Here is a 25,881-nt window from a genome sequence, read left to right as displayed (position 1 = left end):
TCCTTAAAGAGTGGCTTTACAGGCAGTGTCTTAATGTCTTTTATTAAAATATTAATAATTTGTGGTTTTTCTTCACTCTTTATTGATTCAGTTTCTATCTCAGCCATTGCCTCAGCAGAGCTTCTTTGAACAATTACAAAGTAGATGTGTAAAATTTTGTTTCCTCCTTGGGAGAATTCTTTCACAGCTGTATTATTGCCCTCTGTGAACGTAGCTGTTTGCTTCTTCAGCTTTCTTCTACCTCCCTGCCAGGCAGATAAAGGCTGTCTGTTTTGCACTGAAAGGTTTCTAAGCTGTTGCTCTAAATGAGTATTAATTCTGACAAATGTACCCTTTGTATTTGTATTGCAGACGAGATTTGCTGTGTACTCTCTCTGTTAAGTAGACCAGAATATCCTGCAAAGTCAAACATGAATGAATGAGACAAAGACTTTGTGCAGCTCTGGAGTGTTTGGCTGTTACTACTACATGAAACTGTAGTACTACAGAGAGTATGGGCAGTCTCCTTTGTGAGGCAGAACTCATCTGTGGTTACATGCTGCACGTGGAATTTAGCAAAAATAAGTTTGTGTAATCTGGAAAAACAGCCTGTCACTCTGCTGTCATTCAAGTTCAAATGTAAAATATTTTATTAACATTCTAGTAAGAAATTACATTTGCAACAGCTTTTGGTAAGCTGTTGAGGAGAATCAACTTGGAGTTAAGATTTTAGCTGCAGAATGTTCTGACTCCTCTGGTTTTGTGGCATACCATGGCAAGAAAACCCAGCTGCCCTCAGACCTATGGGTATGGTACAGCACTAACTCCCAGTGTCTTCTCTCTGACGTTAGAGGCTACAGAAATAGTTTGCCAGAACAAAACCATCAGGCTGACATTTCAAAATGCTTATCAATGCTAAATCAGGGGCTTCAAAATATTTATCACTATAAAAAAAAAATGACTCAATACTGAGAAGTATTTTCACCAATAGAAATAAAAATTCATTATTGTGCCTAAGAAAAATGCAAACTATGTGGAGTGAAGCGTGATGTTAATATTGCATAATCAACAGTTGCCTGATTTTTTTTCCAGTACTTTGCATAGATTATTATTTTTCCCCCTCCTAGTTTCCTAACTTAAGTTTTCCTCAGCATGTCTAAATCATAGCTTATGAAACACTGCTGGCTGTTCCCTGCAGGGCATTCACAAGAGCCACAGACACTTCAATTTTGTGTTCATTGCTGTAGCAGCATAATATTATGCTATAGAAAGGGCTCCTAATGCAAGAAACTGCTTCTGAAAGCAGTGGCTGTCTTCACATTTGTACACACTTTTGGGGGATATCTGGTGATGGCTACCTGGCAATTGCCTGAAGTTCTACAGCAAAAAGATGGGATAAAAATATTACAGTTTCCTGCCTTAATCTATGTGCCTCTATTTTTGTCTTCCCATATAATAAAAAAAAAAGCATTTTCTTGTATACATTTCCAGGAAATAGTTTAAGAATTAGTCAGTTTCTTTCCTATAATAACTCAATGCTGAATAAAGTTCAAGACAAAATATAAAGCAGTTAATCACTTAGAACAAGTACTTTCCAGTATTATTTGAAATACAGTAAAGGAAATTCTGTTCCCTATGTATACTATACAATGTGTCCATACATAAAATATCCTAAAAATTAATCAGAAATGGCTCAGGTTATGGCATTTCAAGAACACACAGTTTGGATTTTATTTGCGATGTTTTCCAACAAACATGGAAGTTCAATTTATTTTTTTTTTTTAGAAAGGCCATTAAATCTCAGTATTTCTAATATGCAGCTTAACACTAGTTGCCACTTTGTATTATTCTAAAATTAGTTAGACAGCTTTTTAGGTTTTGATTATGAATCAATTTCCCTCCCTTGCTTTCAAGGCACATAAGGTTTGCTGTTTTTCATCTGGTTCAATCATGTGTGATAATGGGACAAGGGGAAATGGCTTCGCGTTGCACCAGAGGAGGTTTGGGTTGGATATTGGGAAAAACTTCTGCATAGAAAGGGTTATTAGGCACTGGAAAGAGCTGTGCAGGGAAGTGGTGGAGTTGCCATTCCTGAATGTTTTTAAAAATTGTACAGATGCAGTGCTTATGGAGATGGTTTGGCAGTGGAATGGTAGAACCAGGTTATTTGATTTGGTTGGAGGCTGGACTCTGTGTCCAGTTCTGGGCCCCTCAGTTTAGGAAGGATATTGAGGTCCTGGAATGGGTCCAAAGGAGGGCAACCGGGCTGGTGAAGGGACTCGAGCACAGACCCTATGAGAAGAGGCTGAGGGAGCAGGGGCTGTTCAGCCTAAAGAAGAGGCGGCTCAGGGGAGACCTCATCACTCTCTACAACTCCCTGAAAGGAGGGTGTAGCCAGGTGGGGGTTGGTTTCTTTTCCCAGATGACTTTTAACAAGACAAGAGGGCATGGTCTTAAGTTGTGCCAGGGGAGGTTTAGGTTAGATATTAGAAAGAATTTCTTTACGGAGAGAATGATCAAGCATTGGAATGGGCTGCCCAGGGAAGTAGTGGATTCTCCATCCCTGGAGATATTTAAAAAGAGACTGGATGTGGCACTCAGTACCATGGTCTAGCAACCGCAACGGTGGTTCAAGGGTTGGACTCGATGATCTCTGAGGTCCCTTCCAACCCAGCCAATTCTATGATTCTTACTGGTACTTTCCAACCTGAACAATTTTATGATTCTAATGTAAAACTGATGTAAACACCACATAAAAGTAAGTGTCAAAGCTTGGAAGACAGATAATAGTCACTTAAATGCAGCAAGAATTTCAGCCATACCTGCAAGCCCAGTTATATTTTCTTGCTTCCATCTCCCTTAGAGGTCATTCCATTTCATATTTTGGCTTCATGAGAGACATGGTTCTCCAGACTGTCTCTAACACAGACAACCTTTCAGAGATTAATTTTAACCTGATACACACCTCTTACATGCCACGGATTGTTCAACAGAGTCACAGAGAAATTTGTCCACAAGGTAAGGTTTCACCCATGTAGGTGTGGATTGTTTTGGTTTTTATTTTCCCCCTACATATACCCCCGTGGTATATTCAGTCATTTTGAAATAACAAAGTTAGCATTTTGAATTCATCATTTCTCTGTCTCTGATACAAAGAACTCAGATGGATTATTTCCCCAACCTTCCAGGACCTTTGGTCAGGATTGCAGTGTATGTACCTCAGGTAGCTTTAATTTCCTTTGCGGATGGAATTATTTTCAACTAGAAAAATTAAACATGGTAGAGACACTCAGCTGGGTCCAGTCTTGTCTTGTGAACTCTCATTGGAGAGTAAATTGGAAATTGGGCTCACAACCTATGGAGTGGGAAAGAAAGGCAGGGATGAGGGGGGGTGTGCATGTGAAGGTGCCAGGCCTCTAGTGGACACCGAGCAGAGATGCATATGGAAATATGTCAACATGTTGTGCGGGATCCATACGTACAAAGTGTCTTTCAAACCTTATCTATTAATTCTGCAAAACTATCATGTCTCAACTCACTGCAGTTTAATTAAATTCAGGGGTCCCAGAAAGCCAGCTAACAGTGCCTGATTTTTCAACTGATCTAAAAATGGTAATTACTGTTCTAAACAGCTACACTGGGACACTTCCTCCTTGGGATGGGAGGCTGAAGAGCAGCCCCATGGGAAGAGATCTGGAGGTCTGGGCTGATAGCAGGTTGAGTGTAAGGCAACAGTGTGCCCTGGCAGCCAAAAAGACCAACCCTGCCCTGGGGGGTATCAAGCACAGCACAGTCAAGGGAGGTGATTGTTCTGCTCTGCTCTGCACTGCTGCAGCCTCACCTCAAGTACTGTGTTTGGATGCCTCAGTGTAAGAAGGACATCAGACAATCATTTATCATTTTGTGTCCAGAGGATGGCAGACAAGATGGTCACAGGCCTCAAGGGCAAGACTGAGGATGAGCAGCTGAGGTCACTGGGTTTGTTCCACTTGGGGAATGCTGAGAATGGTGACCTCATGCCAGCATATGCCATGTGCCTTCCTGAAGGTGGGCAGCAGAGATGGAAGTGCTGAACTCCTTCCTCTCCCTGGTGACCAGCAACAGGACACAAGGAAATGGAGTGCAGCTGGATCATGGGAAGTTCTGATTCGGCCTAAGAAAGGCTGTTCACTGGGAGGGTGGTCAGTTACCAGAACAGGCTGCCCAGGGGAGTGGTCACAGTACCAAGCCTGTCAGTTTCCTTTAAGGAGATAACTCTGGATCATAGAATCATAGAATTGGCTGGGTTGGAAGGGACCTCAGAGATCATCAAGTCCAACCCTTGAACCACCGTTGCGGTTGCTAGACCATGGCACTGAGTGCCACATCCAGTCTCAGATGATACTTTTACTCCTACAGATTACTTTCAAGTGAGGAGAAGGTAATTGGACTTGATCTCTGTGAGTCACTTGCAACTTAAGATATGCTATGATTTTATGATCAGAAGGTGACACTTTGGCTGAAGAAAGCTGAATTGCAGTGTGCTAACTTCCCCCCCCATATGGCTGATGCCTCCTTTCAGACAGTGCTGGGAGGGTATGTAGGAGCCAGGAATTCTGCACTTGCACCAGAGAAATTTCTGCTTAGGATACTCTGGCCTATTTGTTGCAGGACTACAAAAGCAAGGCAGAAGCAAGTGGAAGAAAATCAGGTAGAAACTGAACTGCTGTCAAAGGTCTTGAATTTATTACCAATTTAAAAAACTTGTCAAAGCCAAGAGATGACACAGCAGTTGTTACTGCTGGAGATTGTTGGAGATTGTGAAAACAGTCACACATAATGCATATTTTGCTAATACTATCAGCAAAGACATCTATCTACTGTGGTGGTACACATCAACAATTAAACAAACTTCTTCCTGTGAATATGTATCAATGACGTGATCCAGCAGGCATTTGGCTCAGAGCCACCCACTGCACTCAGTGTAAACATTTACATGATCAAAACTGGTTTTATTTACAAAGTTTTTCACATATGGCAACTGACTTCTAAAATTATATAAAATACACTTAAGAAAGGGATGACATCACATTTCTATGAACAACAAAGAAGAGAAAGCATATTAAAAAACTTAGCTAAAACCAGCAAATGCTCCAAAGGAGGTAAAGTTACAAAACAGGCAATCCTTGTCACTGATGACAAGGCTAAATCTCCCAAGTGAAGAACTGACACCCACAGAAAAGCCAACCATTATTCCTTGATATTTTGAAGTAGCCGTAATAAATGTGACTCAATAACCTGTTGAACTAAAGCAGAGGAAAAAAAATCAGGTTAATCAGTGTCCAGTGTTTTTTCACAGCTTTAGTAGATGCCAGCTTGTCCTGTACAATCATTTAATGAAAAAAACCCCAGACAGGAATAAATTCACTCTGGGAAGAGAGTTTGCATCCCTTCAGAAAATAAAAGCACCACATAACACAAAGCTGTTACACCTCATAAAGTAGACATCTGTTCTTTAGTTTGTATAGACAGCATATGGAAATAAATTTTTAAGCTTATAAATGGGAATTAGGCAAAAACTTTTAATAGAAACAACTTCTATGGAATGTTTTGAGACTGAACTCTTGAAGCAGTTCTGTATCAAGGCTTGTGAAGTTACTGCCCCTCCAAAAGCACACGGCGCTGCTTGGAGGAGCTGCATGTGCAGTGCTGGGCTTATTTTTGGATTCAGTTCATTCCTGTAATGGCAGAAACGTCACAACTTTCGAAACAGAGGCAGTATGAGGGAAAAACAATGAGGAATCCCTTCTTTGCCTGTTTTCCAAAACCAAGGAAGGTAGTGTGTTAAGGAATTCACCAATTCTCCTAATGCACTGATCCTCCAAGATAACCTAGAGCCAGAGCTGTACTGACAGTGGGAGGAGGTTTTGCACACTACATCATACACCAATCAAGAGAGTGATAAAGGGCTTGGGAGGGCTGCAGGCCTCTTATCACTGTCAAGTAAAATACACACTCCTCTGTATAGGGCTCAGCTCCCCTTGTCTGGACGATGGCTGCATCACCCCTATGCACCATTATTTGTGCCCACAGATGCAGGTCCTGGACTGTGCCATTTTCTCACTAGGTATCAGTCTTTCTGAGACTATGATGGAAGCTCCTAACTATTTTGGGTGGACACATTTAGGTATAAAAAGACTTAAACAGGGATCTTCTGACAGCTGCAAAACCTCTACTAGGCCATTGCAGCAGCTACCACTAGCAGCTAGACAACCAGCAAAATAAATAGTATAAATAAAATAGTAACATATTAAAATAGTTTAGATGAAAATCCAAGAATTACATTTGCAATACTCACCACTCCGATAGCCCAAGGCTACAGCCAAATCCATGGAATTATAGCCAGCATCTGTTTCAATAGTTGGATCAGCACCATTTTCTATGTAAAACAGGAAAAGCAACTCGTATTTCTGGCCATTAGTAAATTATTATAATTAATAATTCAGTTGGACAGTCTACTTACCAAGGAGAATTTTTACACATTTCACATGGTTTCCATGTACTGCATATAGTAGGGGTGTGCCTCCATTCTGCAAAAGCAGGTAAAAGCCTTAGACATTTAATGATTGAGCACTCTGCAACTGTAATTCCTTAACATACCAGTATACTTCTATGTATCAGTATGCCACTTCAGAGGTTTTATAAAAATTAGGTTCTGTTTTGGTTCTTTAAAATTTTCATCTCTTTTGTCAACTGTAACCTCACCCTTCTACAAGGACTCAGCATCAGTCTAATTCGTTTTTTACCAAGAAGTCAGAACCAGTAGGGCCAATTTCTCTTACCCTAGAGAAGTTTTTAAACACTCAGATATTTCAGAAGAACAATTTTCAAACCCAAGCCAATGCTTTGACACTTCAAATTTTGGACCAAACCGCCCTCTGGCATAAGATCAAGCTTAGTGTGACTTACCCAGTCATACTCATTGACATCAACTCCACAGTCAAGCAGCATTTTGACAATATCTGTGTATCCTTTACTGGAAGCCAGTGAGAGGGCACTTTCTCGCCCTTTCCCCAAAATCTGAGGATCTGCACCCTGGAATAATAATAATAATAATAATTTATTATTACATTAACTGCATTTTTTTAAAATGTGAGGTTTTATACAGAACTTAACTTTAAAACTTCTAAGCGTGTAACACCTCTGACAAATTTAGGAAGGCAAACTAAGCTGAAAAGCAAAGAAATTTAAAATCAAGTAGTTCTTTTTTTCTTACATTCTGGAGGAGAAATTCCACTACTGCTATCTGCCCATGAGCTGCAGCCCACATCAGAGGGGTAAATCCTTCTTCATCCTTGTGATTGATTACATTTTCTGTTTGAAGAAAAATAAGCACTTTAGTAATCCCTTTGACTAATGCACTGTTTAAAGTGGTGAAATACTTTGACATATCCATGGTGAAGGGACTGAGGTACCAGTTTGTCCTACAAGTCATACTCATCTTAACTTTAAAAACAAAAATCTGAGCCAATGGTGGTGCAAATATCTTTGTCCGAGGAAGAAAGAAAATAAATCTGGACTTTATCTTTGGCAATAAGAGAAGGGCTACTAGAAAAAGAAAGAGGTACATTCTGCATTATGCTGTAGAAAGTGGATTTTTCAATAAAGGGAGGTACACAATCTTGTAAAGCGATATAGATGGTATAACTCTATTTGCCCTGAACTTCATGTAATCAGTGCTTTGTGGAAACAACCAGGGTCTATTTCTAGTGCAGCTTGAAGGACAAAACTTTTTAACAATTGGTTGACTTAAAAAAAGTAATCCATCTCAGCCATTTAAGTATCTAAGCACTTAACAAAACTCCCATGCTTATCAAAGCACCATAAGATGCATTTCTAATTGTCACTAACATTCTGTAATTGATATGATTTCCATATCCATGGCTCACTACTAAGTATACAGACTTGGCAATTCATTACCTGCTTCCCTGTAAACTTGCCAACAAAAATACACAGAAAGCATGGTTGATTACTTGTAATGAAAAATGACTATACTATTCACTATGTTATGCAGAGTTGAGATCTTATGTATGTATCAGGGACACACAAATGTCACAACACAGACAGACTATCCCACAGCTCAGAATGAGCAGAATTATTATACTGCAGGTCTGAACTACAGCTTAAAATTACCAAAATACGGCTCTGTATCTTGATGGATTAAACAGACTTGGAAAACCACCATTAAAAGAAATGTGTTGTGTATTACAAAGGTAATTTAAAAAAAAAAAAATTAAATTCTCTGGTACAACTAACAGATTCTCCCTTCTTGTTCCACAGAACCTATGTAGCTGGGCAGCAGAGGGAAGAAATTGTGCACAAATGGTTCCTATTAATCCTGTGTTCAATTTAAATCCAAATTATAGCAATGAGTGGATAAGAGACTGATCTAAAACAACAGTACACATCAGCAAATGACTGATACCTCAAATATCCTTCAATTTGTATCAGAATTGAGGGTTATTTTAAATAATAAGCTTTGGGAAGGAAACAAAAAGAAAAAAACAAAAAAAAAATCAAGCACAACAGGGTCTAAATGCTTCGTAGCAAAAAAGAAAGCATTTAACCTCCCTCTGCCTCACCTTGTTCAATACGTGTGGCCAGGTACAACATTTCTCCCTGAGCTGCCAGCTGATGGACTGATAATGCTGTAAAAAGGGAAGTAAAAGCATGTTACTCACCCCTAATTTTCATTCTGCTCTACTTGGATCTGGGCTTAAGGTGTCTGTTGTGCCACACAGAACTTGGATCTGAGAGCATAGGTAGGTTTCACCTTATATTCTGAACTAGAATCACTGTCTTAAAAACTGTTTCCAAAAGGCCAGTTTCCAGACAGCTTCATACACTTGGGTAATTTATTTAACCAACGTTTAAATCCTTATAGAAAGTAAAGACCCTTCTGACACTGACCCTTTACAAGGCAACGTGCTCCCTTCTCTGCTGCTTGATCAGCAACCCAAGAGCATATTACCCAAGAAATTGTATCAAACAAACAAAACAAAAATGCATTTTTAAATAAATTAAGGCTGTGTAGTTTAAAAATCACATCTAAGAGATCCCATGCCATCAGGACAACTGTCATGCTGCTCAATAAAGCCATTAGCATGACACTAACTACAACACAGAATAGGGCAGACATCACAAAACTATCTACAACATGACATCTTCAGGGGAACACGAAAAAAATTGTTTTCAATGTCTATTTTTAATAAAATGTACCAAGAGTTAAAATAATTCTCATGAGATTATGAAGAAAAAAAATATCTGGTCCTACAGTAAACTCCACACGGGTGCTTGGTTTTTTAATTGCAACCTGGAACTGGTTTGAAAGATGCTCAGGAGGGAATATATAACATTTTTTGCACATCGTAACAAAATTAGCCAGTAATTACTTAATAAGCAAATGTTCACTGTCCTCTCTCTATTCACTACATGAAACTTCATTATTTTTTTTCAGAAAGACTGCACATTTTGTTCAGATGTCTGTGTTGTAGTTCCAGATTTGTTCTTTCCACAGGAGCAGCTTTTTTTTTTTAAAAAATATAAAACAGAACACATTGAAAACATTGGACTTATACTTTATAGAAAAATTTATAGATTAATTAAATTTCAAAGAACTGATTTGTAAAGAAAATTCTTGACAACTAAGAGTAACAAAACCCCATAAATACTGCCTTCTTGGCTTTCAAGATCCATGACAATCATAGTAATCTGTAGCACTTCCCAGGCATCTAATTTATCAAGTTTTAAAAGGTGCAGAAGTTCTGAAAAGAAGTATACAAAGCACATCAACTTACAAGCTTAGAAAGAATCACAAAAATCTTTCCATTTTTAAAATCAAGAACTGGATAATTTCTGAGGAAAGTGCTCCACTCAGGAATACAACAGAGCACGTGGACTGTGATTTAATGGTTGGAGCCCCATTACATTAGACTAACTCAAATGTTTTCTTCATATACTGAAATTCATTACAATACGAAAGAAGAAAGAAAATCAGAAAAAAATGAGCCAAGCATCTAACATACAGTTCACAAAGTAATTATTAACAGTATATCAGAAGGATACTTACAGTTTACAAGCAGAGGTGTTGTAGACACTTCATTTCCTCTGTGCTTATTAGTCAGGGTAGTTGATTGTTTTATTGGTGAGAAATGCTTAGTAGTTGATGGAGTATAAACATGTCTTACTTGGATGCCCGGGGAAGGAGAAGTGTGGATGTTGCATTCAGCTGCATTAACAGAGAAAACGGACAGGACTTTAGTGCTCTGAAGAGCAGAGCCAGAAGTTCTAAGCCCAACTGGAAAGCACCGGTACCTCAAGGTCTTTAAAATCCAAGCTAAGGAAGCCTTGTGACATTTGCTTTTCCCACTGTGTATTGCATCAGTGGAACAAAGGGCTGTATCTGGCACAAACCAATACTGCTTACCCACTGGCTCAGTATCATAGAATCATAGAATTGGCTGGGTTGGAAGGGACCTCAGAGATCATCAAGTCCAACCCTTGATCCACTACTGCTGCAGTTACCAGCCCATGGCACTGAGTGCCACATCCAGTCTCTTTTTAAATATCTCCAGGGACGGAGAATCCACTACTTCACTGGGCAGCCCATTCCGATGTCTGATCACCCTCTCTGTAAAGAAATTCTTTCTAATATCTAACCTAAACTTCCCCTGGCACAACTTAAGACCGTGCCCTCTTGTCTTGCTGAGAGTTGCCTGGGAAAAGAGACCAACCCCCACCTGGCTACACCCTCCTTTCAGGGAGTTGTAGAGAATGATGTATGGGTCATTTTCACACAGAGATCAGTTGGTGTCTAAACAAGGTGAGGCTGTGTGTAGATGTTCAACACGTGTGGCTTGGGTTTATTGGGTGGGATGGCTCCACTTGTCTTGGCATTGCTGCGCTGACACTGCAGTAGAGTTCCACTGCAGTAACATGCAGCTCTGGGCAGCTCTTTTTAGCCACGCAGTCAAGTAACTGCTCAGCTGACCCTGTGCCCACTCTATAACCAGTCTGCTGCATGAATGGGGATGACCCTCCCTGGTTTTCTTCACTAGGACTTCTTCCACATCTGCTTGATAAAATCACAGCTGCATTATGAATGCCTTATGAACACGTATCCAGCAGGAAGAGCTATTCCACACTTACAGGCATTGCAAGAGCAGGTCACCACTCACACTTCAGTAAGTTATCCAGTGCTGCTGCATTCACTTGTACTAACTTTCCTAGCTTTCTATTAGAATCTAATGGCATTTCACTATAAAATATGTGTATTATCCTGGCTTCTAATTCTCAGAAGCAGGTTTTGAGAAGTAACTGAGAAGCCAAATTGTTTTTTGAGAAGCCAACTGATTAAATACTAGAAAAAACATTGAAGTATCAAGCTCTATTATTGGCTAAACTGATCTGATGCCAGCATGCACTAATAATGAGCAACTGGAAGCCAAGTAGCACCAAAACTGGAATCACATCATAGAGAACTTCATGAACATAAACCCAAGAGCAAACTCCAGGCAGGAGCCAATTAGAAGTAGAGGGTAACAGGTGGAAAATGAAACGACATTTTGTTTGCCAATCATACAGATACAGCTGACACAATCAAACTATGAGACCTGCCAGGGATTTTTGACCTGCAGATCCTGATCCACAGGCATACTGCTAAGGGGTTCACAAATACTACCTCAGAAAAACAACCCTGTCACTGATGGGTATAAATTAGCCATTCAGGTCTTCAGCTCCACTAGTTAGCATTTAGGGCCTGCAAATCAAAAAAGTTTGAAAATTACAGTGGCTGAACTGCAGCTACAAATACGAATCAGAGAAATAAAAATCCACAACGTGTTTGCATTTCTTATTGGAAATGGCTCAAATTCAACTTCATAGAAAAAGTTACTTTACTAACAATCTGAAATATTGCAGCAGGCACTGGAAGCCACAGCTGTTAAAGGGACACAGACAGAAGTTCTAATTTTGCTGCCTGCTGATATGCTCAGCTCTGAAAAAGCACAGCTCTGTGCAGATGAAGCTGCCCAGCAGCAGCTGGAGATGAGCTGCAGGGATGGTGGGAAACTGCAGAAACATTTCCTGGCAATTAGTGTGAAGCTGAACTGGTGAGCCACTTGCTGCCACAACTGCAGGTTCTGTATGGCCACAGTGATAAAGCAAAGTCAGCCACGTGACCTACATCATTCTCTTGTCATATCAACGAGAAGATAAAGTGTGCTGCAGAAAGGTGCTGAAGCTGAGATGATCAGACAGTGCTTTCAGTAGTGCTCTGTCAAGACACACGTTCAGCAATGCGTGGCACGTAGGAGATGCTACACACAAGAAGTAACTTTTTTTCATATGAATCACCACGTTTTCTTAAATTACAGAAGAGAGTTCTCGTAGGACTACTTTTTCAATTAAAAAAAAATTAAAATGTGATTTTAAAAAATCCCAGGATAAATTAATTTTATATCAATAAACCATTAAGTGTGTACTAAAAATGTTAGGGGAACACATCTTAGGAAACTGGTACTGATTAACATGCATGCAAGGCAGAAGCTTTTTTTATAAAAAACCCATAACATCTTAACAGGATGACACACTCCACACGTAACAACTTCCACCATGAAGTTCAACCTTTGAATAAGACGGAGGCCACTTCAAGGTCAGAGTTAACTTGGTCTTGGATATTTTTACTGTCCTCCTCATTCAAAGACTTCACAAACCGTGAGCAGTCATTCATATCAAATCTGTTGGGAAAAATTAACTTCATCCCCATGGTGACACTTTGAGCTGGGCCCTCCTCTGTGCTAGAGTCAAGCTGATGCTCCACTTTGATGTCTGGCATGGGCGGAAGGCTGTAGCTGGTGGGACACTCTTCTACAATTAACTGGGTTCCAGAGTCTAAGTTTATAGATGATGCCATGGTGTCAGTCACGCATAAGTTTTATGCAAAATGTTTTTTCATAGTTTTCAGCCAAGAGCAGTGCCGGCCAACCGAGCTGTATCTAAAGAGATCCTGATGTTTGGACAACCTGCAACTAAACACACATTAACACAGGTTAAAATACATTCTGGTGAGGTAATGTGTAAAAAAAAACAAACCACCAAATTTGGCTTCATCTTAGCTTATGGCATTCTGTGTTGACAGTCAAAACCTTGGTGAAATATCAGGCTTACTACTATCACGATATTGACCAAACCCTCAATTTAACTTTTACATGGCTATTAAAGCCAAATTCCATAACGAAACCAGCAGGAGTATCACCCAAGTGACATATCAGAGTATTAGTCTGGTTGCAATAAAAAAACAACGCACCATAACCAAACATGTTTATACCAACACAGAAAGAAGCTATAAGCTAAAGAATACTTTCCTGCCTAAAACCACCAGACTTCCAGGAAAAGTCAGTGACCTCACGGCCCTTTATGGCTCTAGAGTCCTCTCATAACCTGAAAGACACAGCTTCTGTCATACACGTACGAAAACAACAAATCCTCTGCTGGACAGACGACCGCAAAGCATCCCCAGACTACCCGCGGTTTGCCGACCCCGCCGCGGGAAGTCAAAGGCCAGGCGGGCTGGGCAGCAAGCGGAGCGGCCTGGCAGACCGGGCGCTGCTGGAGCCCTCCCTCCGCACCGCAGGCCGCCGGCTCCGGACGAAAGGCCTGAGGTGAGCAGCTGCTGCTGCTGCTGCGGTGGCGCCACCGCCCTCCCGGGACGCTGGGGGCGGGGAGGAGCAGCAGCAGTCACCGCGCCGCCATGGTCCCCTCGGGCAGAGCGGGCTCAGCTCCCGCTCCCGCTCCCGCCGGCCCCGCCTCACCTCGGCACCACCGACCGCGGCTCTGACGGGGAGAGGGAAGTGACGTCTTAACCCTTGCGTCGCCCTAAGGCGTAAGTGAGGCTGCCCGGCCACCGTGGCGATTGGCTGGGGAGAGTCGCCTCCTAATGACGCTACACCCTCACGTGCGCGGTGGCTCTCCTCGCGGCAGGCGCGGGTGTCGCCATAGCGGCGACGGAGCCTCCTCAGCCCCAGCGGCGCGGGTGGGATCGGATCGGATCGGATCGAATCGGATCGGTCTGGCCCTCCCGGAGCGCCTCCCGAAGCACCCCGGCCCCGTCCGGACCCGCAGGCGGGGCGGCCGCCGCTCCGTGAGAAGGCGCCGCGCGGGCCTTGGCCTGTCCGGACGGCCACCTCTGCGCGTCGGCCATGGCCATGTACAAACCGGTGGTGGTTCAGCAGTTCCCCAAGCTTGGGGAGCGGATCACGCAGGATACGGTCTACTGGCGGGGCTACAAGGTAGAAGGCAGCTCTGGGGCCGCCCGGGTGACTGCAGCCGGGAGGGGTCTGAGCTCTGCTCACTGCCCTGGCAGCCAGCTTGTGCGGGCTTCAGTGAGAAGCGGCTCTCTTCACACTGCCCTGAAGCCTGCTAAACAGCTTCCTGGGAAACGAGGTTGACTTGTGCCCTAGATTGGCCCAACAGACGTAGTTGTCTGTAGTAGAATTTAATTTTTTGCTACTTTTGTGCAAGTAATCGAAGTATTTTAAACTTCTATGAATGAGTAAGATTGCTTGCCTGTTTTTTTTTCAAGACACATCGTTAATGGGCCAGTCGTAGTGCACGAATTTGGAGAGAAACTCGGTAGAGTTGTATTTGAAAGGTAACTTTGTTCTAAGCATAACACAGCTCCTGCAACATGTTCAGGGAAGAGCCACAAAAATGACCAGGAGGTTTGAGTACCTCTCCTGTGAACTTAGGCTGAAGAAGTTGGGGTTGTTCAGCCAAGAGAAGAGGAGGCTCCAAGGTGACTTCATAGGAACCTTCCCATATCTGAAGGGGGTAGGGCTTTTTACACTGGTGTGTGGTGAGAGGACAAGGGAAAATGGTTTCAGACTCAAAGAGGGGAAATTTAGTTTAGACATTAGGAAAAAATTCTTTCCTGTGAGACAGGAAAGGTTTGCTGAGGGAAGTTGTGGCTGTCCCCGGTCTGGAAGTGTTCAGGGCCAGGTTGGATGGGGCCTTGAGCTGCCTGGTCTAGTGGGAGGTGTCCCTGCCCATGCAGGGGGTTGGAACCAGATGATCTTTAACATCCCTTCCAGCCCTTGCCATTCTGTGATTCTAAATGGGATTTTGAGCTCTCTGTTTGAATAATTCTGTTTGAATGCTTTGTGTTGTTATTTTCATTTTTGATGGTGCGTTTATGTGCGATTAATGATCTTTATCACATTTATTTTAGACACCTGTCCAAATAAAGGAATTCGGTGCCATAAATAAGATCGACTTCTCCCCGGTTGCTCCGTATAACTATGCGGTCACAGCCTCCTCGAGGGTAAGTGGCTTTGCCGAGGGTTTTCAGCTCTTGTCCGTCAGTTTGTGTCACCTGAGCGAGCCTCATCTCTCCTTCTTCTGCCAGATCCACATTTATGGTCGGTACTCCCAGGAGCCAATCAAAACCTTTTCGCGGTTCAGAGATGCGGCCTACTGTGCCACGTACAGAGACGATGGCAATCTGCTGGTTGCTGGCAGTGAGGAAGGCAGCATTCGCCTCTTTGACATCAGTGGAAAAGCACCCCTGAGGCAGTTTGATGGTCATACCAAGAAGTAAGGCAGGGGGGTGTTTGTGTGTGTTCCCATACGTCTCCTGTGCACGTTGCTGAAAACCGGAGCAGCGTTGATCTGTGTTGCTTGCAACTGTCTCATGAAGAGCTTACTGAAAACTGGATTTTAAAATTCAGTTCAGAATTTGAGTCACTCTTGAGAAAGTTCTAAGCGTGAACTGAGTACATGGAAGGATAAATACATTTCCTAATTTGGGGAGGTGTCTGTTAAGATGTTGTGCAGACACAGTATTCTGACTGCGTCATCATGGAGTCAGCCAGGTTGGAAAGGACCTCTGAGGTCATCAGATCCAACCCTTGACCCACTACTGCTGTGGTTACCAGACCATGGCACTGAGTGCCACATCCAGTTTCTTCTTAAAAACCTCCCAGGGACAGAGAATCTACCACCTCCCTGGGCAGCCCATTCCAGTGCCTGATCACCTTAATTATGCTTATAAGCATGATTTGGCTGGCAGGAAGAGAGTTCTAAAAAGTGCCTAAACAAAACCAGTGAAGAAGTACCCTAGAAAGAGCATAAATTCCTTAAAAATAGACAGACAAACAATCAAACAAACAGGAAACAAACCAAACAGAAGGAGTGTCTGGTGGTGGCATGGGGACATGGTTGAGAAGGAAATGGAAAAGGAGTTGTGATGCACCAGTGGGAAGGCAGTGGTAATGCTTAGATTAAACAGGTTGCAGTGGTATGGAAGACCAGTATGTGGTTTATGTACATAGAACAACAACAAAATGCACCTTTCACAGGGTAGCACACGGGCATACCTTGGGAGTGCTTCTATTTGAGGTCTATAGTAGAATAGATATTATCTGATGGCTTAACCACTAGGTTAACTATAATAAGATTTAGGGTATCTGTGTTTTCTGTTGAAGTCATTCTATAGTGGGATGCTAGAACGATAATACAGGTTTAAATAGTGCTTTTAAAGGACAAGAGTGTCCAACCCAGTCATACTTAAAATTCAATGTTGGAATTTTTTTCAAAAGGACAATGCAAGTATACAAACCTCCAAGTAACAAATGCAGAATTTACAGCTTTTAAATCATCCTCTAGGAGAGCTGTAAAACCTTTCAGGCAGAACCTGACAGTACTTAGGTTGGCACCTTCTCAGCATGACCCTTTTCTGCCTAGAAATAGAAGAGTGCTTAACCTCCAGAGTGAGGCTTTGCAAGTACCAGGGGTAAATACTTTGCATTTTTAAGTTAGAATACTTTAATAAGCTCTTCATAGAGGCTAGTTGTCTAGAAACAAGTCTGTATTTTAACTTTGTGTCTTGTGGATTTTGCTTTCTAGAGCTGTTCACGTAGCGGGCTTCCTGTCGGATAAATACCGAATATTTTCTGGTGGTGATGATTACTCATCAAATCTGTGGGATATTCCGAAGGGTACAGAAATTATCTCATTCAGTGAGCATACTGACTACGTCAGATGTGGCTGTGCAAGTAAAGTGAATGCAGATGTCTTTATAACAGGTTCGATTTGGGTTTTTTTTTAATAGATGCTTCTTTTAGGTTGAGGAAACTGCAGAGAGATACTGTTTGGCACAGTAGGATCGTGTTTATTGTATTTTAAAATTTGAGGATATGTCTTCCTCGTAAGTGCCTACTTTGTTGGTACCTTTCTTTGCTTGCTTTTTAAGCTTGACTCTGGTGTTTGTAGAGAAACTCGCGGATGGACTAATGCTTAACATCTTTTTGCTTGAGCCTGTTAAGGTTAGTGGAATTGTTCTGGTTGGAATTGGTAAAAAGTTTTAGAGAAATCCTGTGAATGTACGTAACCTTCAGTTTGGATTAACTGGAGTATTTTATCAATATAAATTGCAGACACCTGCAATTCTGGTGGAGGATGCTATTTCCATTGTAGTTTGTAGAGTCCCAATCTGGCACTCAAAAACTAAAGGTTGTGTGAGGAGTTACATGAAACCAGTTGCTTTTGGTTTTCCTAGCAATAGCTTTCTAGTAATCTGTGGTGAATTGCTAAAAAAAAATCCCCAAAAACGGCATTCTGTATTTCAGGAGACACAAGAGACTGGGTTTCATCAGGCTATTTGATAATTATTGTTATAAATAAACTTGATTAATGGAAGGGAAAATAAAATTACTATTTAGATTACCTCTAAGGCCTGACATGTTTCTAACATTCGAATCGGAAGACTTCTGTTGCTTGAAGGCTGTAAATTAAGATAAACCACAAGGTCTTCCAAGTGCATGGTTTCAAACTGTTTCTGTTAGTCAGGTGCTCCTTTAGATTGCAGGATGTAGCTGTTTCAGTTCCTAAAATAACTGGAGTGATGAAGCTGAAGCAATTGACTGTGTTGTTCGCAGGTTCCTATGATCACACTGTGAAACTATTTGATGCACGAACAAAAAGTAGTATCATGACAATAGACCATGGCCAGCCTGTGGAGAGTGTGCTTCTGTTCCCTTCTGGTGGGCTTCTGGTATCTGCAGGTAATAAATTCGGTGAAATCAAATTTATTTTCTGTGTCCCTAACTTGAGAAATAGTTCAGCTGCTGCTTTCTTGTGTGGTGGTTTTATTTGGTAATGAAGTGGTAAGTGGTATAACAGTTGGATTTCTCAAAGATCTTTAGGAATCGGTGGTGGCTGTGGGAAGGTAAGGATCTTTTTGTGCCTGGTTTGATTTTCTTGTCGTTGGTCAAAAAAAAAAAATTAATGATAATATACAGACTTTAATTAGCTCAGTGCTGAAGTGAAGAAACTAACATACTTAAGTAGTTTTGAAAGATGGAACTGTATCTTTATATTAGTGTTGACAAGGTTTTTTAATCTCCTTCAGCCTTTGTGTCCACAGTGTTATCCAGGTTATTTTTAATGTGCAGTATGTTGAATCGTTCAGCCATGCATGCAGAACAGCGTAAAAAAAAGCAGGCTTGTAGTGTGTCATGTCCCAGGAGGTAGTCATAATGGATAGGGATGGTGAGCTGTGTTATGAAGGAGGCACTGACTCAGTTAAAACTTCTCCAGAGAAGTATGAATGTGTATGGGTGTGAAACTGTTTCGTGTGCTTTCTTCTCACAGGAGGTCGATACGTCAAAGTTTGGGATGTACTGAAAGGTGGACAACTATTAGTTTCACTTAAAAATCACCATAAAACTGTAACGTGTTTGTGCCTGAACAGCTCTGGACAAAGATTATTATCAGGATCCTTGGACAGGTTAGTATGCATCCTGGTTTTGTTGTAATTTAAATTGTTAAGGACTTTCTCAGTTTGAAAATTACTGTACATCAGTGTGAATCTGCATGATATTTTGGGCTTAAACATTTAACTGTTAAGAGATGTAACTACTTGAGGCCAAGGTACATACTGTGATATACATTAAACTTTTCTTCTCGTTATGCTGAATGTCAGTAAGGGTTGCATGTGCCACCTGGGAATGTGTGTGGGGAACTTCTTAGTAAGCATTAGTTTTTCTGAATCTCTAAACTGACTATTGCAGTCTATAAAGTTACTATTCTTTGATATAGTTTAAATACTGAAAATGCATTAGCATACCCGTAAATAGCCTTGCCTTTTGTGTCTCTGGTGTCAGATTTTGTACCCAAGGTGCACAGGTGAAACACATTCTTGATTTTTTGTTTGTTTTGGGGTTAATGGCCGAGTACTGGTACTCAGTCTCTGAGAGAAAATATGAAGTGGTCTAAAATGACAGTGGTCTGATGTCTGTCTTCCTCCCTTCTGTACTTCCTCAGCCTTTATGATTGCAGAACTCTAAGTTGAAGGATCACACTGTCTGTGTGGCTATTTGTGTCATTGCTCACAATTCATGCTTTTACTGTAAGATAATACTTTATTTTCCTATTTGTTAAATGTTTCCTACCTTCAGCCAAATCATTAAAGAGTAGCTGGATACAATATCTATGGATTTACTTTGAGAAATTGTCAGTAGATCTTAAAATTTAAATTTAAGAGCAGATTTGAAGAAACACTGCCTTAAGTGTTTCTTATTGAGCATTGCTGAAGTTTGATATTCACTACATTTGTCTTCAATTTCTTTTTCTGTCCGTGCCCTATTTTCATCTTTTTTAAAAAATTTTTTGGGGGTTAGGATAATATTTTCTTCTGTGTGTCTTTTACCAGCACCTTTCTGAAGAATGCTTTGTATAAATACTCATTTTGCTTAAAGGATCTATAGAATTTGAGAGCAATTCAATTCCTGTAAAGTGTCTGCAATAAGGCATAAGTAATGGGGTTCCAATCATTTTTCTTTTGTATAGGCATGTGAAGATTTACAGTACTACTTCCTACAAAGTAGTCCACAGCTTTAACTATGCCACATCCATCCTCAGTCTTGCGCTGTCGGTGAGTATGTTAGAAATCTTTCTAGGCAAGATAATTATTGATACCTTTTAAGGCGCTGAAATAACTCAATTTTGCTTTCATTGCTATTGTTTATTCAGAAGAATTCCGTACATGCAAATCAGGCTGGCTGAGTATATTCCTTCTCAATAAAAAATTCACTTAAGTGGTTTCAAACATAATACCTTGAGATGACAGATGTTAACCAGTTAGATATGTACAAAATTATGTGTTTATCAAGGATAGTATATATCATAGGGAAAGTATTCAGTTTAGAAAGGAAGTCCTTTGACTTTATGAAGATCACACTCATCTTTCACATTTCAGGATTCTTGCACATCTTCTTGTGTGGCAGCGATAAAAGAAGTAATTAATTTGTTGAAAGATTTCTAATAGGGTGAGCTTGTCTTAAAAGCTGTTGGTGTCAGGTTGGCATGAAAAGGAAGAGGAGAGAGAATGAGCATAAATAAACTTCTTTGCCAAGGCATGTGTCTTACTGTCTTGAAAACAGAAAATTTGAGTTCAGGTAGGTAAGTGAACTTCTGGCCAGAATCTTGGAGGCTGACACCAGTTTTAACACAAAGTTGTCATCATGTAGTCACCCTCTTATGTAGCCTCTACATGACATTTAAAAGGGACTTTGAGGGATCTTCACTGCCTTTGCTACTTCACTGTTGTCCTGCTCTTCTGGAACCTAGAGGAAGGTGGGAAGGTGTGTATGGAGGAGGTGTCTTTGCTTCCTACCTTGTTCCTTAGGGAGCTGTGGCTAAATGAATTTTTGTGGTTGGGGTGAAGAGTATAGAACAAAAATCACTAGCATACCCTTTGAATGTCTGCAGTAGCTGTAGTTTGGCATCTCTAGAGCTGTGTACACATGTTTTTAAACATAAACTTTAGTTTCTGTTGACTAAACCCCTTTAGTTTTAAATGTTCATATATGAACATAAGATTGGCTCTACTGACAAAACCAAAGGCAGGTCTAATTCCAGGCAGTGCTTCCAACTGGAGCCATAAGTAGATGCATATAGAAAATTGAAAAGAGGGTGTGTATGATAAATACTGTTTTAAACTCCAAACTCATTTTCAGGTGAGAAATTAGCTCATCAGAGTGTAGTTTCTCTATAATTCAAGGAATTTCTCTTATGTGAGCATGCTTGGTCTCTCTTTCAGCTTGGAGAAACTTTTAACCTTTTTTAGATTCCTTGACAAGGAGTTCTACCTTTCTGCTACTTGTGTGAAGAACTGACTCCTTTTATTCTCTTTAAACCTTCATTAACTTCATTTGATGCCCCTAATCTAGACATTGACTAGCTGATCTCCATCCATACCTGTTATAATTCTGGAGGCTTTTATAATTATTTTTTCCCCATACTGAGGAGTCCTGTCTTAAATTAGGCCAATCTGATTATCCTCCAGGGTCTTTGATTCTTTTTTTTTTCTGAATCTGCTACAGGTTTTGAGAACAACTTGCATAGGTTTTTAAATGTGGGTAAGCAATGGATTTATTCAGTGGTGTAATTCCTAACACTTTTTTACATGTGTTGGTTTTTCTCAGCAACAGTTGAGCATTCAGATACTCTTCACGGTTTTCATAAAATTATCTGTTAATAGCAATGGGCCAGAACTCATTGTTTTATATATGAAGCCAGTATTTTTCTCCAGTGCATAATTTAAAATCATAATTGTTAGCATCAAATACATTCAGCCTTTGTTATGTAGGTGAAATTTACACCGGTGACTGACTGGTGTTTTGAACAACTTTGACTTGTTTTTCAGAAATCTTGCTGTTCTATGATGGCTTTCTCATAGGTAGAGAATGTCTGCTGTGTGGCAAGTTATAGCTGAAAGCAGTTGTACACCATTGAAAAAACCTCACAACCTGTCACAGACATTACTTACAGAGGGATGTTGATGCATGTTTGAACTTAGTTCATTGCTCAGGAATATAGTTCCTCTATATATTGGTTAAAGGTTTACAAAACTGTGCTTATGATCATCACCTTGAGGCCATCCCTTTTTTGAACAAGGTATTTGACAATGGGATTTTAACAGTAGTGCCTTCCAACTTAAGTAACTCTGTGGTGCTGTGGTTAGAGCCTTATCATGAAGCATAAAAATTTAAAAATCTGCATGGTAGAACGTGCATCTTCAAACAGAACACTAGGTTCCTAACTTCGTTTTGTTTGTTTCAGCCTGAAGATGAAACCATAGTCGTAGGCATGACCAATGGGGTACTTAATGTTAAACACAGGAAACCTGAAGAAAGGAAAGAAAAGTCTCAACAGAAGAGACAACCAGCATATAGAACTTATATGAAAGGAAGAACTTACATGCCAAAACAGGTATAGGAGAATTAAAAAGTATACTGAAGCACTCAGATTTCTTTTTTCTTTTTTTGGTTTGATGTGTGTGAAGTTGATGAAAGAGAAGGGAAGGGGAAGGCAGAAGACTTGTAAGCTTGCTCGTAGTAATATATCTAGTTCATTGTGTGTACATCTGTCTTACTCTGAGCTGGTCTTCCAATTCTAGGAAGATTTCTGTGTTAGTAAACCTGCAAAACGTGTTTTGAGGAAATATGACAAGCTGCTGAAGAGCTTCCAGTCTTCCAAGGCCCTGGATGCCGTGCTGGAGGTGAGGCACTGGGGTTTGTCTCTTGACTTACATGCTGTGATCTGACACAAATATTTTTCTGTATGTCAAACTCACTTTTATTTCAACGTGTAACTAGAAAGGAGTCAAACTTGAGTGGGTTCTGTTTTGGTTTTGTTGACATCAACCCTGTCATGTGTGTTAAGCTGCTTCCTTGGTACTAAACTCCTGTTGTGTTTGTGCAGCCACCCATCAGGCTTCACACTCCTGAGGTTACGGTTGCAGTCATGCAGGAGCTGCATCGCAGAGGAACGCTGAGGAGTGCACTTGCAGGCCGAGATGAGAAGCAAATAAATCTCCTTCTTACCTTTGTAGCAAGGTACTATTTTAACCTGAGTTCTCTCTGACTATTTTGAGACCAGTATTTGTTAACAGCTTTTGCCAGAGAGTTTAAACAGTGACAGTGGAACAGTAGTACTCTTGAAATCTCATCTGCTTTCTGTTTCCAAGGTCTGGGATTTTACTTACAGTGCCGAACAATTTTCCTGTTAGCACAAAACATTTTGCTGGTGTGAGACAGTGTATTTTACTTCACCAGCCATTCTACCCTTAGTCTGTTATTTTCCATCTGCTTGATGGAACTTTTGCGTTCAGGTGCTGGAGGACTGAGGCTTGTGCCAATCCTACAGCCCCTCACTGCGTTCCTGAAAGGAGGATGATAGAGACCACGTGAAGTATTTTTTTGACCCTCATCTCTGCTGTTCTGTGACATCTTTTCATGATGAAAAAAATTGTCCATATGCCTGCATGATAAAGCTGCATCTTGGTGGAAGGGATGGAGTTTGCAAAAGAAGTAAAATTAGGGTGTCTTCTATTTTTGCAGACGTGTGATTGAGCCTAGATTTACTCCTGTTCTGGTGACTGTTGCAGATATGATCACTGGTAAGTACAACACAAAAAAGATTCTCAAAGCCATGTAGCTAGTTTAGAAATAAGGTAGAAAGTGATACATTTTAAAGAAACTACACTTTTATGGGTGTGCTTTTATGTATGAGCCAGTGTCAAGGGAATGATCCAAAAGAGACTTTGACCACAGTCTGCACCAGCTGCAGAAAGTTCTTTGTGGTCTCTGAGTATCTTTGATACTCCATGTTTCTCTACTTACATAGTGCAAGTGAGTTTGCTTCTCTACTGAGGTGAAAATAGTATCTGAGGTCATAATATTGAGGTCAACAGAAACTTCTGTTTCTGTTCATTGACTTACTGATACTGTGAGTACATACCAATAATTAATACTGTCTTCAGAACAACGTTGAAGTTGTCTTATTTGTCCAATATGTTGGACCTTGTGCCAGGCTTCTTAAATGCATTTCTGATTAGCTAATACGATATTCACGGTTTTTTAGACAGTGTGGTTTCTTAAGTGACTTTCTTCTTTACAGACATTTATCATCCTGTGGTTGGGCAGTCAGCAATTGTTGACAGACAATTCTTGAAACTTCAGGAAGCCATAGGAAAAGAAATTGACTATCAAGAGGAACTACTAGAAGTTTTGGGAATGATGGATACGCTGTTTGCTTCTTTTACTAAAAAAAGAGATACTTATCTAGAAGACAACCAAAATAATGGTCTTAAAAAGATGATTGAAACAAATGTGAATAACTGACTTCTGCCATAACAAATTTGCGCACAACAGACATAATGTGGACTTGAAGTACATGACCTGTTCTGGTAACTTTTTATTATAGAGCCTTTCAAAATAATCCCCTGTATGTTGAAGTTCTGTGTCCCAAACTGTGTTTTTTTAATAGGCTGAAGTACTAAAGGGGGAGATGGGAAGACATTGTCACGATTTTCCATGAAATATTTTTCAAACAATCAAATTTTAAAGTTTTATTCCAAAGTTCTGTAACTTCGAAGGAGTGCTTTGTGCATTCAGTTCAAAGTTATTGATCTAGAGAAACAGTGAAAAATTTTCAGTTTCTATTTAAAATAAAATAGTTGAATTTTGTATAATTCTAATGTTTCATTGTCCTTATTTAAGGTTAATAATCTGTCTCACATACCTGGAAATACGAATAAAACAGGTATTCATTTGATAAACCTTGACTACACTGTTTTTTCTTGCTTCGTCTCCATTTCAGACTTCCATTAATTGCCTGTTCAATTAAGGTGCAGGTGAGAGGACAAGATGTAATGGCCTCAAGTTGTGCCAGGAGAGGTTTTAATTGGATATTAGGAAGAAATTCTTCACTGAAAGAGTTACCAGACATTGGAACAGGCTGCCAGGGCAATGGTGGAGTCTCCATACCTGGAGGTATTTGAGAGTCCTATAGACATAGTACTAATGGATATGGCTAAGGTCTTGCAAGTGTTAGGCTATTGGTTGGGCTCAGTGGTCTTGAAGGTCTTCTCCAACCAAGGTGATTCTGTGAATTTATAGGAAACAGAAAAATGACTCAAGATATTTGGTCCAATAGAAGAAATACACTTAGCAATGCTGAAAAGTTGGGTCGTTCAATTTTTTTTTAGAGTGCATATACATTTATGGACTAGAATTATGTAGAAAATAGATAATGAAAGTATCTATTTTCTAAATAGATTAATTAATGTAGTAAGTAAGCAAACTGCAAAAATACTTTTAAGTAAAGGAACTCAGGAATTCTATTCCTTTCAATGCACAGTAGTGCCAACTTGAGTCTACACTGTAACCAGCATGTATTTGGATACTGGGATAATGGTTTATTTTAACTTGAGGGAGTGCTGAGGAAGGATGTTATGGTTTGGAAAGATGGGTGTACCAAAGGCTGCTCAACATACGTAGGATAACAACAGGGTAGACTTTTGTCCTTAACCTGTTTTTTGTGACTAGCATTTCCCTCCCAGCCCTGGAATTTGAGGTACAATACTCATTTTCTGCAGAAGGAATTTACTCAAGTGCAGAAATATCTTGAATAATTTTGCAGGTTCTACCTAACGTATTACCAGTATTTGATTAAGAAGTGTGGAATAGTATTTGGTCTCCCTTTAAACTAATGTGTGAGAAGTATGTGTTCATGCCCTCTCATGAAAGAGTGGGCTGTGTTAGGAAAAATAGTTAAGCATCTAAAAAAAATCTGGCATGAGACATCCCTTAGAAGAGAGTAAGTGAATAAAGAAATATAACATTCCCCTTCATAGACTGAAAAAAAATAATTCTGATGTAGCCCAGATGAAGCAACCTTGCAAAAGTCTGTCTGGATGGTGAACTTGGCATTGCTATTGCCAGCAAACAGGCATCATCAGTCTTCAGAATATCATGTCTCTGCATTTAAAAGCAAACAAGAAAGGTTTGTAATGGTTCTAAC

General features: G+C 40.4%; 2 protein-coding genes across 6 annotated transcripts; one reads left to right on the top strand and one right to left on the bottom strand.

The window, feature by feature from the left end:
• Positions 1–4,950: 4,950 nt before the first annotated feature.
• ANKRA2 (ankyrin repeat family A member 2) lies at positions 4,951–13,893 on the bottom strand. Of its 3 annotated transcripts, none has more exons than XM_030467365.1 (9): positions 13,830–13,893; positions 12,643–13,046; positions 10,088–10,246; positions 8,601–8,666; positions 7,235–7,332; positions 6,928–7,053; positions 6,482–6,548; positions 6,317–6,397; positions 4,951–5,264 (listed from the first exon to the last, which is right to left on the bottom strand). In XM_030467365.1, the coding sequence occupies exons 2-9, from the start codon at positions 12,929–12,931 to the stop codon at positions 5,209–5,211; spliced, it is 942 nt and encodes a 313-aa protein (XP_030323225.1). In that variant the 5' UTR covers positions 12,932–13,046; positions 13,830–13,893; the 3' UTR covers positions 4,951–5,208. The 3 variants fall into 3 exon arrangements, with proteins under 3 accessions (XP_030323225.1, XP_030323224.1, XP_030323226.1); XM_030467364.1 differs by lacking the exon at positions 13,830–13,893 and adding an exon at positions 13,647–13,788; XM_030467366.1 differs by lacking the exon at positions 13,830–13,893 and adding an exon at positions 13,490–13,634.
• A 78-nt stretch (positions 13,894–13,971) lies between these two features.
• Positions 13,972–24,631, top strand: UTP15 (UTP15 small subunit processome component). Of its 3 annotated transcripts, none has more exons than XM_030467362.1 (12): positions 13,972–14,306; positions 15,245–15,337; positions 15,422–15,609; positions 16,921–17,099; positions 17,952–18,077; positions 18,667–18,802; positions 19,864–19,948; positions 22,138–22,287; positions 22,475–22,576; positions 22,780–22,913; positions 23,418–23,476; positions 23,977–24,631. In XM_030467362.1, exons 1-12 carry the CDS (start codon positions 14,217–14,219, stop codon positions 24,198–24,200), a joined length of 1,566 nt encoding a protein of 521 aa, XP_030323222.1. In that variant the 5' UTR covers positions 13,972–14,216; the 3' UTR covers positions 24,201–24,631. The 3 variants fall into 3 exon arrangements, with proteins under 3 accessions (XP_030323222.1, XP_030323221.1, XP_030323223.1); XM_030467363.1 differs by having other exon boundaries at positions 13,984–14,306; positions 15,422–15,606; XM_030467361.1 differs by having other exon boundaries at positions 13,981–14,306; positions 15,245–15,609.
• Positions 24,632–25,881: the final 1,250 nt, after the last annotated feature.

This window comes from Calypte anna, chromosome Z (assembly GCF_003957555.1).
Source record: "Calypte anna isolate BGI_N300 chromosome Z, bCalAnn1_v1.p, whole genome shotgun sequence".
NCBI classification, from domain to species: Eukaryota; Metazoa; Chordata; class Aves; order Apodiformes; family Trochilidae; genus Calypte; species Calypte anna.
The sequence above is the reverse complement of the archived record's forward strand: the minus strand, read 5'-3'. Positions and strand labels throughout refer to the sequence as shown.